General features: G+C 42.4%; 1 protein-coding gene across 1 annotated transcript; it reads left to right on the plus strand.

The window, feature by feature from the left end:
- Positions 1-548: 548 nt before the first annotated feature.
- LOC310994310 (uncharacterized protein) lies at positions 549-17663 on the plus strand (the record flags this gene model as incomplete). The annotated part of the gene is made up of 8 exons (XM_083982952.1): positions 549-744; positions 5409-5734; positions 7428-7452; positions 7905-7976; positions 12006-12988; positions 13417-13578; positions 13669-13764; positions 17355-17663. The coding sequence occupies 8 exons, from the start codon at positions 549-551 to the stop codon at positions 17661-17663; spliced, it is 2169 nt and encodes a 722-aa protein (XP_083839078.1).
- Between the last annotated feature and the right edge of the window lie 1966 nt (positions 17664-19629).

Consider the following 19629-nt stretch of genomic DNA (forward strand, 5'->3'; position numbering starts at 1 on the left):
TTTGTTCTGGTCCTGTCCTTTTTCATATGTTTTCTGGCAAGATGTCTGTATTCATTTCCCAGAATATTTTATCTGGTTTATCTCCCTATTTAAATGTACTGTTTGGGTTCCTCTCCTGTCCTGCAAACAGCTAATTTACAATCATCAACCTGCTTGTTTTACTTGCAAATCCAAATTCTCTAATCACAAACCATCTTTTTTATTTTTTGAGAAGGAGCTCAAACAATACAACAATCCAACACTCTATAAACAGAAAAGCCATCAAAACTACTGAGCTGCACGCTAACATTTTTATGAACTAGCCTAATCAGTGTTTTAACAAAGAGCTATAAACTCAGTACAGTCGGGCGATTGTTGTCCGTACATTTAGGTAGGGTAGTTAGTAGGTTGCCCCCCCGCTCGGCTCTTACCGGAAGTGGCGTTTTTGTGGGCGTTTCCTTTGTTGCCGACTGGTGGATCTATGCACGTGACGTGCCCAAACGGGAAGAGAGTCCAGCAGCAGGAAACGGTTCGGCTTCCCTCGAGGAACAACAAAGAGTTTGAGTAAAATGTCTGAGGTGGAGTTTCTGAGAGGATTCGTTACCGAGAGACTCACCGCCGTCTCCCAGGAAATCTTAGCGACCGTGGTCAGAGTCGTAGCCGGCTACGAGGCGGAGGCTTCGGGCTTCAGACAGGAGATCGAGCGGCAGAGGAACGTGCTGGATGTTCTCCTGCAGCCTCGAGTCACAACAAACAACAAAACCGGTTGGTGATTCAGTTTTAAATCCATGGACCTCAAAGTTGTGGTTTGTAGAGAAAGAGGACATGTTGTAGTACTACATCTTTACACTTTTATGTGTCTATCAACAATTTTACTACAGGAATTCACAAGGTCTTTTAGTTGAGGCGTCTTACTCTGTAAATTGACTTATCTAACGAATAGCACTTAAACAATGTAGGCTATCTTTTTTATTTTTTTATTCCCATAGTCCTGTTTTTGGAGCCATCACCAAAATCAACAGATTATGGTTATTTTCCCCACACATTCTTTTGCTCTGTCCCAGCAAACAAAAAACAAAATTTCAACGTTGATTTCCGGTGTTGTGCCGTCGTATGCACCCTTGCCGTGAAAAGCACCCCCTCGCGGGAGCGCGCTGAAGCCACTCCGCTGTTGGAAAAGTGAAGCAATTCGCCTCAATATCGCAAACAAACACTGGGGGAAATGCTGCCTCGTGATTTAATTATTTGTGAAGGGAATAGAAGAGAATGATATTGGTTCGACTATTTAAAACTCTACCAAAGAGTGCAAATAACCGATGTTCTTCTTAACACAAAATCAACACAAGGAACGCAAACCAACACGTTTTCAACCGCAGTGAAGTTAGTTTTAAGTTGGATATTTGACAGACATTCGCTCCTTCTCAATACATTAAAAATTCATAGAAAGTACAAGATGTGTGCAATAAAAAGAGGTAGGCTATGTGTCATAGAGAAGGCTTAGCCCTACCAACCTGTGTTGATTTTGAGCCAACAGGTCACATGACCTGGGAGTTATTGAGCTGTAACGCTCATATTTACAGTATAAAATATATAAAAATTAATATAAAATATTACATGTGTTCAAATGCAATAAAAACAGGTGAGTGTCATGGAGGAGGCTTACCTTCTGTTCTGTGTTGATTTTGAGCAAATAGGTCACATGACCTGGGAGTTATTGAGCTCTAATGCTCATATTTACAGTATAAAATATATAAAAAATAATATTAAATATTACATGTGTTCAAATGCAATAACAAAGGAGTGTATCATAGAGCAGGCTTAGATCTACCATCCTGTATACATTTGAGCCAACAGGTCACATGACCTGGGAGTTATTGAGCTATAAGTCTCATATTTACATGAAATAAATAAATAGCCTACTTAGAGATGTCAATCCAAATAGGTCATGTGACCTATTTGCTCAGAATCAACACAGGACAGGAGATCTAAGCCTGCTCTATGACACACACCTCTTTTTATTGCATTTGAACACATTTTTAATGTATTGAGAAGGAGCGATTGTCTGTCAAATATTCAACTTAAACGTCTATTCAACCAAAAAATGCTTGCTGTGCTTTCGGTTCAGATGTTGAATTCACTTCACTTCATCAAAGATGTTTATTTACTTCAAGCAAGCCGACATGTTTGTAAAACCAGATCAATTCAAAGTCTCCCGGAGTCTCGTGTGAGACCCAAGTTGACGCGCTCGGTGTGTTTAAGTGCAGTCGGAAGCTCGCGTTTGTGCCATAAACACAGGAATATGAACAAGTAAACAAACCTCTCGGTGTATGTTTGAGTAGCCATCTGATGCTGTGTGTGGAAGAAAATTGCGGCTTTGCAGCCTAAGCAGCGGAACTTCCATCCGTTCCCATCGCTGCCGTGGCGAAAGGGGTAGTTGTGTAGGGACAGACACAACTACCGCAAAACAGGAGCAATTAACCTGAAAATCTTTTAGACCTAAAATGTTAGGAAAATACAGCCCCGAGTTGAATTTGCCCGGAATTCTTCTTTAAGCAATATCACACGAGAGGGAGTGCTGTTGTACTGAATATCAGCACTGGTGTGATTCTGTAGGCACGAGACCGCAGATAATATAACACCAGTCAGAGGACAACAACTGTGTGTGTGTGCGGCACTGACACACACAGACACACACACACTGTTACCCTGCATAGGAGCCGAGTGCATGTTCTTCACGGCGTACCCATAAGTAAACATGAGACGTGTTACCGCTAGGGCTCGGTATTGTGGCCAATTTCCTGAATCGATTTGATTTCGATTCCTAAGGTTCTAAATCGATTAATCACAATTCAATTTGATTCGATTTCATTAGAATCGATTCAATCTCCTCTTAAAAAATGAAAATGGCTCAACTCTGTTACAAAATACAATGTTCTTTATTTTTTTCTTTTCACCATAAACAACAGTTTTTAAGTGCAAACTTGTAAATTTGACAGTTTAAACTTTAACTGTAAATAAAACTGTCCCAAGTCTCAAAAGGGCAATTTTGAAATTAGAAAGGAATTGCAAGTGAAAGTGAACTTGAACTGCAACATTCCATCACTGCAAATTGCATTAATTAATTAATTAATTAATTAATAATTAAGGCATTGTTTCTTTAAGTGCAAAAAATAATATTAATGGTAAAAATAAAAAAGTAAAAATAAACTTCAAACTGTCTCAAATCAAGTCTGCAGCAGCTAAAGCTCCCTCCCTCCCTCTTGAGGGAGGAAATGTGTAGAAACGGAGCCCATGGTAAATAAAGTGACGGTGAATGTGTGGAGCGGTTCCTGCTACGAGTCCGGCCCGGTCAGGTCGCCTCCCTCCGGAGTCCGGGCGTCATGTGTTATGATATCACGGTCATAAAGTGGAGGAGAAAAGTCGCACTGTGAAAACACGGAGCTGCTCGATCGTGTCCTTTATTCTGCGGTAATACGTATAAGCTCACCTGCGGCTTGAAGAACATGCGGTTCCTGTAGATGTCTGTGTGTCAGCGCACCGCTGCCACACACAGACACACACACAGCGTCGGAGCGCTCAAGTGAAACAATAACCTGCAGATCACCTGAGCTGACGTGATCTCCGCTCGTGGTTTGGTTTGGTTTTTAATCATATCAAACACAGCAATAGCTACAATGCACAGTTACAAAGAGGAAGAAAGAAACTCCGCTCGTAGTTACTGAGGTCAGAGCGTCAGACGTAACCGCGCCGCTGCTTCATCACGCACGAGACTACGGGGGGAAAAAAAACGATCTCATGCTCTGTGAATCGATATTACAAAATTTAAATGAAATCGATTCAAAATCGATTAAATCGATTTTTTTACCCAGCCCTAGTTACCGCAGAATAAACGTCACAAGCAGCTCAGTGTTCTCACAGTCTGACTTTTCTCCTTCACTTTGTGACCGTCGTATCATCAGGTCTCTGTGACTCCACACTGCCAGGCTTCTTTTCATGACGACCCGAGACAGATGAACTGACCGCTCCACGCGTTCACCATCACTTCCACTCTTTTTCAGCTTTCACTTTATCCTTCCTCCCTTTAGCTGCAGCTGTTGCAGCTCAAACAAACTCTACAGTTAGGCCTGGGACGATAATCAATAAATCAATTAATCGCACGATAAATGAAAATGAACTCGATCATTTTTCCGGCCTCGATATATCGCCATGCGCATGCGCACGTATTTGTTTTCCTGGTCTCTGGCCTCCAACCAGGCTGGATGACAAGAGGCTTCACTCTGTGCATCGGTCTCAGCACCACCTGGGCAGTTTGTTTCATAGCAGAATGAAAGGAGTGAACCCTCTTTTCAGTCATCCAGGATCTTTGTTTCCCAGAATGCATTTGGCAGCAACCGGCAGCGCTAGCTGTAAAGCTAAGCAGCTAAAAGCTATTTTACCATAATTCTTGCTGCAGCGCTGTTAACACGTCACTCTTTAAAGTTTTAATATTTTTTCATGCGAGAAAGTCACAGTTTAGATCCCCAGTCTGGTCAGTTTATCCACATATCCGGATTTCCTCCGACATTTTTGGAGCTAATGTGGTAGCAGCGAGCAGGAGGAGCAGGGCTATCAGCAGGTTTCTAGAGGTTTACCGCCGGCTGGTTTAATACTTTTTAGGAGATAAATGCTAGTCTCATTGATGAAATCTTACATCTGTGGAAGTCACATTAGTTTGTTTGAATGAAAAGTGGAGCTTCAGGTGTGTAACGTTATTGGACAGAAGAGCTGCACTGCACTGTTTATTATTTTTTGTTTATTTTATTTATTTAGGATAGTAGCTATATAAGTTCTTGTCATTCCAATTACAATGGTTAAAAAAAATACTCATGAGAAAAAAAAGTTTATCGCATTTAAAATGGTCTACTTGCATTATTATGAAATATTATTATTTTAATTTTTAATTTGTTCTCAAAAAAATGTGTCAATAATATCGTTTATCGTCAGTAATTTGTGGGACAATATATCGTCCAGCAAAATTTATTATCGTCCCAGGCCTATGTACAGTACATGTTCACGACAGTAGACAGAGTATCAGACCATAGCCCATTATCGAAATCGATCCTGAATTTAGATTGTTTTATAGCCCAGCCCTATACACGGGCTAGCTAGCGCTGTCACTGTAACCGGATGTTTTGACTGTATAAGTAGAAGTACTGTTACGCTGATGAAATTTTACTTGAGTAAAAGTAAAAGTACTGGTGAAATCCACTCAAGTAAGAGTAAAAAGTAGCTCTGAAACCTCCGGCCAATCAGAGGCTCATAGCGGGAGCAGAATTCCTTGAGCTCAGACTAGCGTCTACTGAGAAGATCACTGGGGCTCATAGAGACAGCAGTTATGAGTGACAGTATGAAGACACTGTTGTTCATGATGTGGTTCATTGTTTCTGCAGGTGATCAGCACCAGTTGAAGATTGAAGCAGAGGATCCTCCCGAGTTGACCTCTAGTCTGGACCAGGAGAACCCAGAGAGTCTACATGTTAAAGAAGAAAAGGAGGAACTACCGACCACTCCAGAGTTCCCCCTCACTTCTGTTCATGTAAACACTGAGGGTGAGAAACCTCAGTCCCTACAACCTCATCAAAGACAAACTGAGACAGAGCCTCCATCCAGCAGCTCAGCTGAACAGATAGAGGCCGATGGAGACGACTGTGGAGGATCTGAACCAGCCAGGAGCTCAGATCAACATGAAGATCTTCAACCAGATGCAGATGATGCTGTCTCAGAGTCGCACTCTGAGACTGAAGACAACAACGATGACTGGAGAGAAACCAGAGCACCTGAGTCTGGTTTGAACAGTGAAGTTGTTCATGTAAATGACGAAGAATGTAGCACTGGTAAGAAGTCTTGCCACTGCTCAGAGTGTGGGAAAACATTTAGCACAACCACGGTTTTGAAGATACACATGTGGATCCATACAGGAGAGAAACCATTTGAATGTGCTACCTGTGGTAAACAATTTAGTCAAAGAGGTCATCTTAAAGTCCCCCTCCCGTGACCCCTTTTGGTTATTTTAAATCCAGCAGCTCATTAGCAATGCACCTCTGGAGGGTGGGCGGAGACTGCGCTGCTCTGCACCCGCTCAGCCACCCCTCGCACCGCCCCCCTCGCCGGCCAGTCACACAGTAGTGTCACGGAGCTTCTCCGCTGTGGCCAGAGACCCGCACCGCTGCTCTCCACGCTGCCACACCCCCCAGATTTGCCTACAAATATACTTATTTAGCGGTAGAAATGATTTGGGAGACATGCCACACTGCAGAGTACCGGTAAAATGAGCAGATTGCCACTTGACACAAAAGTGCATTTTTCTCTGAAACTAGAGCGGGAGCTCCATTTTTGGAGAAACCGAGCTCTCTTCTTCTCCTTCGTACTTACGAACGAAACTGCGGAAAAACTCGCCCTTTTTTCGTGGAGCACGTTGGAAAGTCACTCTTCAACCACGTGAAAACCGTTTGTTTCTAGGTGATGTACAGAGTTCGGTTCGACGTGAGAAAAAAGGTAAAAAATAGCCAAAAACATGTGGTCCGGAGCCGATGTGCTGAGCAATTAGTGTGGTCGCGAAAGAGTTAAAGAACCCATGAGGATCCATACAGGAGAGAAACCATTTGACTGTCCTACCTGTGGTAAACAACTAGGGATGGGAATTGAAAACCGGTTCCTCTTCAGAACCGGTTCCGACTTGGATCAATTCTTGGGATCGTGTGCGACGTGTCTTGCTTAACGATTCTGCTTATCGACTGCGTTTTTTTGTTTTGTTTTGTTTTTTGCAAATGCGCGAGTTTCTGAACCAAACAACATACGCTGTGTTCGGGTCAGAACGAAGCAAACACAGGGTCGAGGCAGAAGTTTAAGTGTGGGGGTTGAGTGATGTAACAGCATCGCCTGTCGCACCTATGGCACACACACCTGTGTGTGTAACCCAGCAGACACTGTGTAGTGTGGACACGTGGGCTGCTCTCACGTCAAGAGTTGATGTCGCTGTTTACTGGATTGTTATTTTTGCGAGCCTCTCCCCGCTGCGACCCCACGGCCGACGGTCGGGCCGGTGTGTTCCTGGCTTTAATTTATCAACTCCAGGTGTTTTACAGTTGTTCTACCTGGAGCAGATGTAGCTACACAGTTTCCACAAAGACCCGTTATTCTACCAGACTGAACAAGAGATTAATGACGTTACGTTATAATTCAATCATCATTATAAATGAGGGTGCTTAGTGTTTATATCCACGTGTCACTGTTTATTCTCACAAAATAAAGTTAGTGACGTGTCTGCGTGGAGTGGAGCTGCTGACAGATGTGCAGCTAACAGTGACAGTTTCCTCACTAAACCAGAAAATAAATCTTTTGTTTCACGGACCCGACCCATTGGTGCGCGGCAGCTATAATTTTCATATCGTGATGGTTCCCACTATCAGGAAAATCTGCTTCTTTCAGATGAGGGTGAGAAATGATCAATAATTCTTTATGTTGATGATTTTGAAATTGCAAATCCTCTAGGGACATCGAGAAAAATTCATAAAGTATGTGGAGTGTACTGGACATTAGCTAACATACCAGTTAAGTATCGCTCAGTCCTCCATTCTACTCAGTTGGCCCTTTTGTGCAACGCAGGTGATGTACGACAGTTTGCATATGAGAAGGTTTTTACACTTCTCTTGGCTGATCTAAAAACACTTGAAGAAGTGGGTGTCTACATTAAAACATTTGGTGACTGTCTCAAAGGCACAGTCTACTCTGTTTTTTACTCTGGCTGATAACCTCGCACCCCATGGGCTCGCTGGTTTCAGATACCCTGGTTCAAGAAATACAGACAAATGAAACTGTGGAGAATTATGGTGTAAAACAGAATTGTGTTCTCTCTGATCATCTCTCCTATTTCCATCCCATTACAGGATTTCCGCCGGACGTCCTCCATGACTTGTTTGAAGGAATGGTCCCTGCGGAGCTGGCACACTGTTTGAAAGGTTATTTTTTTTTGTTTGTTTGTTTTTTAAAGTATATTTTTGGCTTTTTGCCCTTACTTGATAGTACACAGTAGAGATAGACAGGAAAGAGGGGGAATGACATGCAGAAAAGTAGGGATGCACCGAATATTCGGTTACCGAATATATTCGGCCGAATATTGCAAAAAAAGAAACATTCGGTATTCGGTGGAATGAGCGAAAAGCAAGGCCGAATATTTAAAAAAAAAAAAAAAAAAAGTCTGATAAATAAGCAATCGCGTGACGATCGAAACGGCAGCTTAAATCCCAGCTTTATTAGTAAGTGACTCCTACTGTTGGAAAAACAACAGCAACAAGAGCAGTGCGGGGGAAAGCTGCACAGCGACCGCGCGCACAGTTGCACGCCGCTCCAAAAGCCCGGTGCGTCTGGCTGCAGCGGAGACACGGCCACTGAGAGGGCTGAGTGAGGGGACCGTTCCTGTAGGAACGCGCCTTTTAATGTATCATTTAAAAACCAAACACCCTGAACAGCATGCTGAGTACGAGAGGGAGAGACGACTGCAGCAGTTAAAACGAAAGCTCCTCGTCCCAGCGTGTCGCACACTCCGTCTGTGGCCGACGTCTTTTAAAACAGAGTTTCCCAACCTTGGGGTCCGGACCTCATTTGGGGTCGCCTGAAATTCAAATGAGGTCGCCTGAAATGTCTAGTAGCCTAATTGATGAATTAAAAAAAATCTGACCAAGAAAGGTTAGGAACCACTGTTTTAAATGACACTTGGTTTTGTTTAGAATGTACTTGCATAGATCTTTCAGCACTCACAATGGGCCGATATAAATGAAAAACTTTATTTAACTTGTTGTGCTTTTTTGATGAGCAACGGCAACTGGAATATTCAAAAACTGTCAGAACAGTCAATAAACATTTACTCTCTGAAAATTAAGTCTAAAAAAATATTTTATTTATCCAACTTTAAAACCACTTTCAGTATTCGGTATTATTCGGTTATTCGGCCAAGCGTTTTGATTTTATTTGGTATTCGGCTTCGGCCAAAAAAATGCCGTTCGGTGCACCCCTACAGAAAAGGGCTGCCCGACGCGGGATTCGAGCCAGGGCTACCTGCGGTGAGGACTGCAGCCTCTACATGAGCGGCTGCTCTACCCACCGCACCACGCATCGCCCCCACTGTTTGAAAGGTTTGATGGCAAAAAAATATTTCACTTTGGAGGAGCTGAATAAAGCAATACTGTGTTTTCCCTACCAGCATTCTGACAAGGTTGACCGTCCTCACCCAGTTCCTCAAAATTTTGCTAGTCGAGGAACAATTGATGGGAATGGGCATGAGAACCACTCTTCTTACAGTGCGTTCACACCGGGCGCGAGTAAAATATTTGCCTCGCTCTACTCGCTTGAGATTGCCCGCTGGAATATTTGTCTTTACTTGTTGCGGCATTCACGCGAACAGGCGAATTTCACGTGTTCGCTCCATTCGCGTCGCGCCCTTTGCATCATTCACGTCGCGTCATTCGCGCTGCCGGCACAAATTCGCATCCATTCGCGTCTGTATATTGACTTTGTATGTAAAAATTTGCGTCGTGCCCGGTGTGAACACAACGTTAGAATGCTACCTGTTTTAATTGGCTCCAGAGTGCCAGAGGGGGACAAAATATGGGAGATCCTAATGGTATTGAAGGATATAGTTGAGCTTGCTGTTTCTCATAGTTTCACAGATAATACCAGTCATTACAAAATACAATACAAAAATGTATTGAAAACATTGGCAGAGAGACACCAAAACATGATGGCATTCTATCTGTCATCAAAGATTTTTCAAGCCACCAGTACAGACTTTAAACATGGTAGTGGGGCAGATAAGCTCATATATGGAAGGAATTGTGCGTTTTAATGACTAAAGCATGAAACTTTCAGCATTTCATCTACATACCCCAAGGTTTAATTTCAGACGTGGAACCACTTTGGTGGCTGACCTTTAGGGGTCTTTAGGGGTCTCTTTCCACATTATTCCATTATTCTCCATTGGAAACCTATGGAAATCTGGGAAGTAAATCATTACCAATAAATTTCTTCACCATTGTGTTTAGGAAGGTGTGTAATATCATGTAATAAAATGTTGACATTCAACTCCAGTGGGAAACCCCCTAAAAAACTACTCAAAATTGGGGTACCGTAACCAGATTTTGCGAAAATTCCGAAATGTTAAATTTGGCCTAAAGTAACTTGTGAGGGGTCAAACTAGGGGTTTTTCATGATTCTGAGTTGATCGCAAACATTAGTTTTACACCCAAAGCATTCCTTGGTGGAGAAAAACAGCCACACCCACTTTTCCTGCTCATCGGAACCCCCCCCACCACCAATAGAATGTATTACAGAGAAGCCATTCCTTAGCATGGCAGAGGCTGTGTCACATATTACTACTAAATACTCAATAATATAACTTATATTCTAGCATTTTTTCTTGTAGGACATTATACAGACCCTCCAGGATTTTGTGATGTCGCTAAATTTATTTCAAAAAATAATAAAAATAAGAAAGCAACCTTTTAATTTACATGTAGGCTACCCAATAGTGAGAAGGGTGTGTGTATGTTTCAGTTTTTACTGGTATGTGAAATCTGGTGTGCACCTGATGTCTTTCCTTCTCTCTCACTCCCAATCCGCATAAAACTTAATGTTATATGAAAACAATAACTAGTAATAAAAACATAGACACGCAAAAAAACATGTAATGGAAACATTGTGACCACAGCGGTCTATGACAGTAAATTTGCAGAAAAGTTGCAGTGGCAAGGCCAAAGAATTCATAAATGAATTTGCATTAATAGTTGCAATCATGACATCACAAAATCCTGGAGGGTCTGTATAATGTCCTACAAGAAAAAAGGCTAGAATATAAGTTATATTATTGAGTATTTAGTAGTAATATGTGACACAGCCTCTGCCATGCTAAGGAATGGCTTCTCTGTAATACATTCTATTGGTGGTGGGGGGGGTTCCGATGAGCAGGAAAAGTGGGTGTGGCTGTTTTTCTCCACCAAGGAATGCTTTGGGTGTAAAACTAATGTTTGCGATCAACTCAGAATCATGAAAAACCCCTAGTTTGACCCCTCACAAGTTACTTTAGGCCAAATTTAACATTTCGGAATTTTCGCAAAATCTGGTTACGGTACCCCAATTTTGAGTAGTTTTTTAGGGGGTTTCCCCACTGGAGTTGAATGTCAACATTTTATTACATGATATTACACACCTTCCTAAACACAATGGTGAAGAAATTTATTGGTAATGATTTACTTCCCAGATTTCCATAGGTTTCCAATGGAGAATAATGGAATAATGTGGAAAGAGACCCCTAAAGACCCCTAAAGGTCAGCCACCAAAGTGGTTCCACGTCTGAAATTAAACCTTGGGGTATGTAGATGAAATGCTGAAAGTTTCATGCTTTAGTCATTAAAACGCACAATTATATTGCTTATCTGCCCCACTATGGAGTCTGTCTTTATTGAAACATTGCCTATTGATACACATCAAATAGTGTCAAGCATCACAGACAGCAGCAGTGTATATGGCACAAAACAGGCAACCATTCAAGGCACAACCTTTGTGGTAGGCATGTTTGTATGTACTGGGACTCGTGCTGCCTTGAGTTTAAAGAGATCAGAAACATACTGCTCTTTGGAAGTGATATTTCTTTTCTGTTAAAAGACTATGAGACCTGGTATCTTGAACATTTGCGGTCATATGAGCCAACAGAACATACAAGCAAGAGCCATTCTGTGAAATATCTGAGTCAACTAACTGACCAAATGCCACAGATTGCCTACAAAGTTTCAGGCCGGCTAATTCTGACAACTAAACATTTCATTTCAGTGTCTGAATAAAGGATTGTTTAAGCATCCTAATGTCTGAAAACTATTAGCTGAACTACATGTGTGTTTAACCTGCTGCACACCAGTGAATATATTGATATGTGTTTAGCATGAAAGGGGAGCACTGACATGTGTTTCTTTCTGTCTTTCTCTTTTTGTATGTTTCAGGCTTCCCCAACACAGTGTTAATGGCGACTGATGTCCTCAAACTAAGAGTCATCCTCGATGACGTCAATGCAAAGAGGGTCATTTTGCCCTCTCGTCCTGAAACTGTACAAGCCCTCATATTTGAAATGAAAAATAAATTAAATCTGACATATGACTTTCGCCTTCAATTTGAAGACCCTGAGTTTAACAATGCCCTCAACAACTTAGTCAACATGGAAGACCTACCAGCTAAGCCAACCATTAAGGTAGTTAGAGTTATTGAGTCAGATCTCAGTTCCATAAGCACAGATGACACTGTGTTATTATCAGACAACACAGACTCACCAAAACGATCGTGCCGATGGCCAGCCATCTTTGTTGTTCCGACGTTCTCGTACGAGGTGGAGTACATACTAAGAGAGGGCAACTCTGCCCTGGGAGAGGGAAAAACTGTCAGGTTGACTAAGAATCAAAAGCATAACATATTAGATGTTATGGCTGCTGAAATATATAAGCGCAAAGCATATCCGAGTACCAAACAGATTGGCTTGGCCGCAGAGGCTCTGGTGAGCAAGCACCCTTGTCTAAAAGAAAATGGATCCAAAAAAGGATATGAGGGCTGGCAGAACAGTTTGCGCTTCAAGATGGGCAACTACAGGACCAAACTTAGCAAGGCTGGCATTAAGGATGTGGCTGTTAATGCGGGAAAGCGTAGCAGGGCCAATCCAGATGGTGCGGCATCCAGGGCCAGCATCAAAAGACCCAGAAGAGGGGAAATTAATTTCCTTCCAAACTATCCTCATGGTGAAACGAGGCAGACACTCGAGATGAAGAGGCTGGCAATGGTTGAGCAGTTCAGGAGGACATTGATGGAAAGAGACATGATATCCATCCATCATCATATGCAACGTACCTTTGCACTCAGACGTGAAGAAGTTGTGGATTTAGCTCCTCCAGTTGTTGAACTGAAGGACAGATGGCCTGCACTCTTTTGTGAAGCCCAGGTGAGTAAAAACTTACAAATAATACTTAAAAATACTCTATGCATCCCTTGTTGCTGGTGCTGTACCCCACACTGTCTGAAATGTTCAAAAAAAAAATACTGTATGCATGTATCACCAAAGTCATCATTAATTTTGAGTAGTTGTATTTGGTATGTCCGTTATGTCTGAAAAGCCCACTTTTACAATATCACATTACTTTTTTTTTTTCTTGTCTGTAACAACATCTATTGCACATCTGCCCATCCTGGGTGAGGGATCCCTCCTCTGTCTCACCCTGAGGTTTCTCCTGTTTTTTCTTGGGAGTTTTTCCTCAGTCAATATTTTTCCTCAGTAGATGTGAGGGTCAAATGGCAGAGGATGAGAGAGAGACAAACAGTTTTTAAATGAGCTAATAAACTTGCCTTACCATGTCTTTTTTATTCATGCAGCTCTACAGTGAATTCCACAGGATCACAAATCTAAATCTGCCATCTACATTCTATGCTTCACTCGACAAGTACGCACCTCAGCTGCTACAACTCTACAAAAAGAGGAAGACTGGCAGTTATGGACAGAAGATGGAAGCGATTATGATGGCATTTGAGGAACAGGTAATCTTTTATTTTTATTTCATGCATTACATTATTGAATGTGAACAGTGAACACTAACATCCCTTGCATACATTGTCTTTGTGCAACAGGACAAAAATGATATCTGTGCAGCTCGAACAGCAGCCCTGGCCGGCCTACCACACTACTTGAAGGAGGATTCATCAGAAGTCTTCAGAACATGCAAGGTATTTGTGCAAGGTTTTTGTGTGTTCTGCTTCTCAGTGCAATTAACATCTGAGCATGTGAGGATCACTTTCCTTTTTTTTTTAAGTATATTTTTTGGCTTTTTGCCTTTATTTGACAGCATATAGTGAGATAGACAGGAAAGGGGGAGGCAGAGAGAGGGGGAATGACATGCAGGAAAGGTCTGCCCGACGCGGGACTGGAACCAGGGACGCCTGCGTTGAGGACTGTAGCCTCTACATGGGGCGGCCGCTTTAACCACTATGCCACGCACCGCCCCGACTTTCCTTTTTTAATATGCGGTTCAGATTAGGTCTCATCATGCACATTAAGATTAATTTAACAGAGTGGACCCTAGTTTTGTAGATCAGGCGCAGTCTAGGCGCAGCGCAGCTTCGCCGCGCCAACGGGGTGTGTCCAGGCGCATTTTTGCAAGTTTGGTGCACGTGCAGGCCAGCGCAGGCACTCCCCTCGTCCCTCCTACTGGCGCAAACAGCAAAGAGGGAGGAGAGAAGGCGGGAGTGGGAAAGGAGGAGGAGAGAAAGGCGTGAAGTGGGATTAACACAGCCGAGTCAGATCTTCACCAATCAAATGAGCTCCTCTCCTCACCTTTAACTGCGCTGCGGGCGATGCGCACTGCAATTTTGTCATTTTATACTTCGACATGGACGGAGGAGACAGCGACGCCAGAGGCCGAACCTCTCCCAAGAAAAAACAGGAGTTTTGGTCCGGGAGGTCCGAGCTCAGAGTGGCCGAATAATGAGTTTACTATCGGTAATCAGGTTTGATCTGATACACTGAGAACTGTTGCCCAGTGGAAAAAACAACAACTAATAAACTAATAAAGAAACTCACATTTAGGGGCGGTGCGTGGCGCAGTGGTTAAAGCGGCCGCCCCATGTAGAGGCTACAGTCCTCAACGCAGGCGTCCCCGGTTCGAATCCCGTGTTGGGCAGACCTTTCCTGCATGTCACTCCCCCTCTCTCTGCCTCCCCCTTTCCTGTCTATCTCTACTATGGCTATCAAATAAAGGCATAAAAAAGCCAAAAAATATACTTAAAAAAAGAAACTCACATTTGGTATTTAAACCCTGTGTAAGAAAGATGAGAGGTGTACACTAATCACAACATAAACACCGTGGTAACAGGGATGAAATCAGGAGCATCTCAGCGTAAAGGACGGATCTCTCTCTCTCTCTGTCTCTTTTTCATTTTTTTTTCTGTGATGAGAGAAGCTGAGTATAGGCTATATACTCTGATGCCGAGGCTGTTTGTGGTTGGCTGAGAGAGATGATAGTTTGTTTGTTTTTCATTACGCGGCCGCTCGCCCGCTAATAAATTAAATAAAGTGGATCATCACAACGGTACAGTGCGTAGTCTCAACGCGGCAGCGACATGCAGTCATCCACCCTCACAATCCTGCTATTGGGACATCCGCGGCTGCTTTTTAGTCCCAATCCCTGCTGTGTTAATTGAGGTCGAGTTTCCATTACGCGTGCCAACAGCCTTTGACAGGACAATCTAGATATAAATTCACGTGTTGATTCCATTAGTTGCGTTAAATAGTGTTTGTTGTGATTATTTATTGCATCTAACTGTGCCTGGAACTGTGGAAACCTGCCTGTGAGGTCTTGGTGACGTGTGTGCACTGCACGCCAGTCAGCCAATCTACCACTGCGCCGGCTGCGTTTCGCCTTGCGCCGAGAGTAGACCAGCAGGCATGTGATTTTTAGACATGAAACTGCGACCTTCGTAAATCATGCAAATCCGCCTTTTTTTTTTTAGAAGGGGGGTGGGTGGGTAGGACCGCCATTATCCACCATTTAACCCACACAGCCATAGGTGTTGATATTGATGCGACCATGGAGCAGTAACGTAACAAGAAGACGTAGCCGTGGTAGTTTTGTTTTTTTGTTTGTTTTCTTTGCCGCGGTAGTGTTTGTTGAAGCGGCGTGGTGCTCAATTATATATACTATATATATATTTTTTTTTTAAATATTAGACATTAGACACCAGGTTGGAGCTGGCGAGCTTTCGGCGCGACTTTTTGGCATGTAACTTCCACTGCGCTAAGCTGAATCTGTGACACGTCCCCCAGCTGCGCTGCCACACCCATCTCGGCACACCGTGGTCTACCAAACTGCCAAACTGACCGTGCACCGGGCTGCGCTGGTCGAAACTTCCACTGCGCCACCCTGCGCCACGAAACTAGGGCCCAGTATCTGCTTCCAAATCTGGAAAAGAATTTTAGCAACTGCTAGTTTCACTTTCTTGGTGCTAAATTCTGTTTAATTGCTCAGATTATTTTTTTTATATATCAAAATGTGAACATTATATTTTTAATAAAATATCAATATCTGTCTAGCACAATGTTAACACTGTGTAGCACTTAAAGTCCCCCTCCCGCTACCCTTTTTGGTTATTTTAAAACATTCTCTGTGGTCTTTAAATTGTGATTATGAATTATGTGATTATGAGTTTTTAGCCAAAATCACAAAACCTGTGCCATTTCTCAGGGCTCTTCTTCTGCACAGCACCAGCAGCTCATTAGCAATGCGTCTCTGGAGGGTAGGCGGAGACAGCACAAAAAGAAAACCATTCAGTGCCTCTCGGATCTCTTTTTGTATAGACAAGTGAATAATCAAACCTTGGAGAGTCTGTGTTTAGCCAGTCTTCACTGTCAGTGTTCAATGTTTTGTCAATGTCCACCTGGGTAGTATGACTTTGTTTAGTTTATCTGACAGAAGAGATGGTTTGTCCTCCATCAGATGAACAGTGGAAAAAAATGTCATGCCCTCTACTTGGAGGCCTACATCCTGCTCCTCGGGCTGCTGATGCAGGCCATCTTCAGAATACATAATGTTACGGGTGTTTATCATCAGACTTTTAAAGGGATAGTTCACCCAAAATTGAAATTTCTCATTATCTACTCACCCTCATGTTGACTAAGGGCTGGGAGAAGTTTCAGAGTCCTCTGTGGCTTCTCTGAGTTACAGGGGGTCTCGGCGTAGCAGTGCATGTCCATATAACGGTTGCAAATGGATACCAACTGTCTTCGTGACAAAAAGACACACCAAAAAACATCCAAATACCTCCATGCTGCTCGTATATAATGTCCGTCTTGTATTGAAGCCCCGAAATGCAAAATTGTCCCGAAATAAATTAAATAAGTCTATATTTCAAGAAGGGTCCGTCCTTCCCAGTTCGTCCAAATTTGACGAACCGTGAAGAGGAGCTTCCGCTCAACAAGCTTGAAATATGGACTTTTTTCGGGACAATTTCGCATTTTGGGGCTTCAATACAAGACGGACATTACATACGAGCAGCATGGAGGTATTTGGATGTTTTTTGGTGTGTCTTTTTGTTACGAAGACAGTTGGTATCCATTTGCAACCGTTATATGGACATGCACTGCTACACCGAGACCCCCTGTAACTCAGAGAAGCCACGGAGGACTCTGAAACTTCTCCCAGCCCTTAGTCGACATGAGGGTGAGTAGATAATGAGTGAAATTTCAATTTTGGGTGAACTATCCCTTTAATAAGCTTGATTTGTAAAATTATACTTAGACATTCCTTTCTCCTTTTTTTTAGGATGACTCGGAAGCCGCCCAGGAGGGAGCAGTGGCTCTGGTGGCAGTGGTGAATGAGGAGGAGGTGCTTCAAGTTCCCTTCGAAACCCAGCATGTGTCCATTATACTTGAAGATATGGTTGTCATGTCACATAGATCATGGACCGATTCGCTGGTGATTTTGTTTGCATTGGTGTATGCACTGCATTTGAAGTACCCGGAAAAGCTCAGTGGCTTCTTCGAGTTCATTCAGGTTATCCTCCTTGACCTGGATGATGGCAGGAAGCAGCTTAGGCCTAAACTACAGGCCTTAAAAAATGAGCTGGAGTGAAGTTCTAAAGTAAACTTGCATTTGCATTTGTTGTCAGCAGTTTCTAAACAATATACCATGTGGCTGGCCAGTTGATTTATTGAAACAAGTGTTTAGTGTAGTTATGGTTAATCATTTTACTGTGCATATTTGTATGGTGTCACCAGTCCTATTGGGATGATACTGTTCCATGATTGATCTGAGCCCTAGAGAGGCATGTCTGTTTTGATTGGATTTTGGATTTTGCATTCAACTTAATAAAGCTATTAAGTTGTCATACACATTTTGAATTTGTTTTATGTTAATAGAACTCAAATTGTACAAGGCAATTGGACTGAGTTATCAGAACTAGAATGTAGTAATAAATGTAGTGAAAGAAAACGGAGTAGTTTCAACTTAGAGGGTAACATTTATGGAAAAATTGCCAGTTAAGTTACTATTATTTAAAGGGATAGTTCACCCAAAATTCAAATTTCACTCATTATCCATTCACCCTCATGTCGACTAAGGGCTGGGAGAATTTTCAGAGTCCTCCATGCCTTCTTGGAGTTACGGGGGGGGTCCGCGCAGCAGTATTTGTCCATATAATGGTTGTGAATGGGGCTCACTTTTCTTCGTCCAAAAAGACACACCAAAAAACATCCAAATACCTTCATACTGCTCGTCTGTAATGTCCCTCTTGTATTGAAGCCCCAACATGAGAAATTGTTCCGAAAAAAATTTAATAAGTCTATATTTTAAGCCTGTTTGTAGCGGAAGCTCCCAGTGTCTCGGTTCACTGCTCTTCCTGTGTCAGTGCAAATCTCACGTGATTTGCACTGACCGGCGGAACAATTTCTCATGTCGGGGCTTCAATACAAGAGGGACATTACAGACGAGCAGTATGGAGTTATTTGGATGTTTTTTGGTGTGTCTTTTTAGACGAAGAAAAGTGAGCCCCATTCACAACCATTATATGGACAAATACTGCTGCGCGGACCCCCCCGTAATTCCGAGAAGGACTCTGAAAATTCTCCCAGCCCGAGATAGATACCAAATTGATATTGCCATGAAACTATTAGATACATTTTCTGCAGCCTATCTTTCTAAGTGTGACCTGCTTTCCATCAAAGCTTGCAATGACAAAGAGATCTCAGGAATCCCTGTAAAGTTGAAAATGAAATACCTTGGTGTTATTATAATTAAAGACCCAGTTATAAGAATGAATGAAAACTTTAATCCATGAATCACTTCACTGCAGCAAAGCAGAGGTCTTATCTAGACTTTTTTATGCAAGCTCAGCTTCTGAGGTCTCAAATGATTTATCTACAAAAATAGACAAAACTTTATTTGATTTTATTTGGAAGAAGAAACGTCATCTAATTCGATTCCACATCTGATTCCGCGAGTTCAACAAGCACATTCACTGCCCCATCACCCACATTAACACAAGCATATTCATTGTCCTCACTCCCATTTCCACATTCCCTTATGACTCTTTATGAACACAAATCGCCTATTTAAACTAGAAAAAGTTCAAAATATACCTATAAGACCACTAATATCATTGTAATATTTTTTCCTGTTTCATTCTTTTTGGCCAGTAGATGGCCTAGTAGAGCAACTGAAGCCCCAAGAAGCTTTGCCCTTGAGTGAACCAATTTGATGAAAAGCTTCAATGCTTCATGAAGCTTCTTCTCGCCATCACTAGTTTCAAGTATAAATTATTATAAGAAATGGGTTGATAATGGTTGATAATGGCATAGGCTACTTATTTAACAAGGAGGGTCGGCTGTTTACTTATACTGAATTTCTATCAGAGTATAAAATTCCTCGACTGCCCAGAGAATTTGCCATTGTTTTCGATGCTATTCCTCAGGTATTAAAACTCTGTTATCCTCTACAACCAGACCTCCACCAAACGTCACCCAGACATATAGGGAAACAAAGGGATATAATTAGTAAACCTACTCCTGTATTTGTCTGGAACAATTTATATTTTGAAATA

Source organism: Trachurus trachurus, assembly GCF_905171665.1.
Source record: "Trachurus trachurus genome assembly, chromosome: 12".
NCBI classification, from domain to species: Eukaryota; Metazoa; Chordata; class Actinopteri; order Carangiformes; family Carangidae; genus Trachurus; species Trachurus trachurus.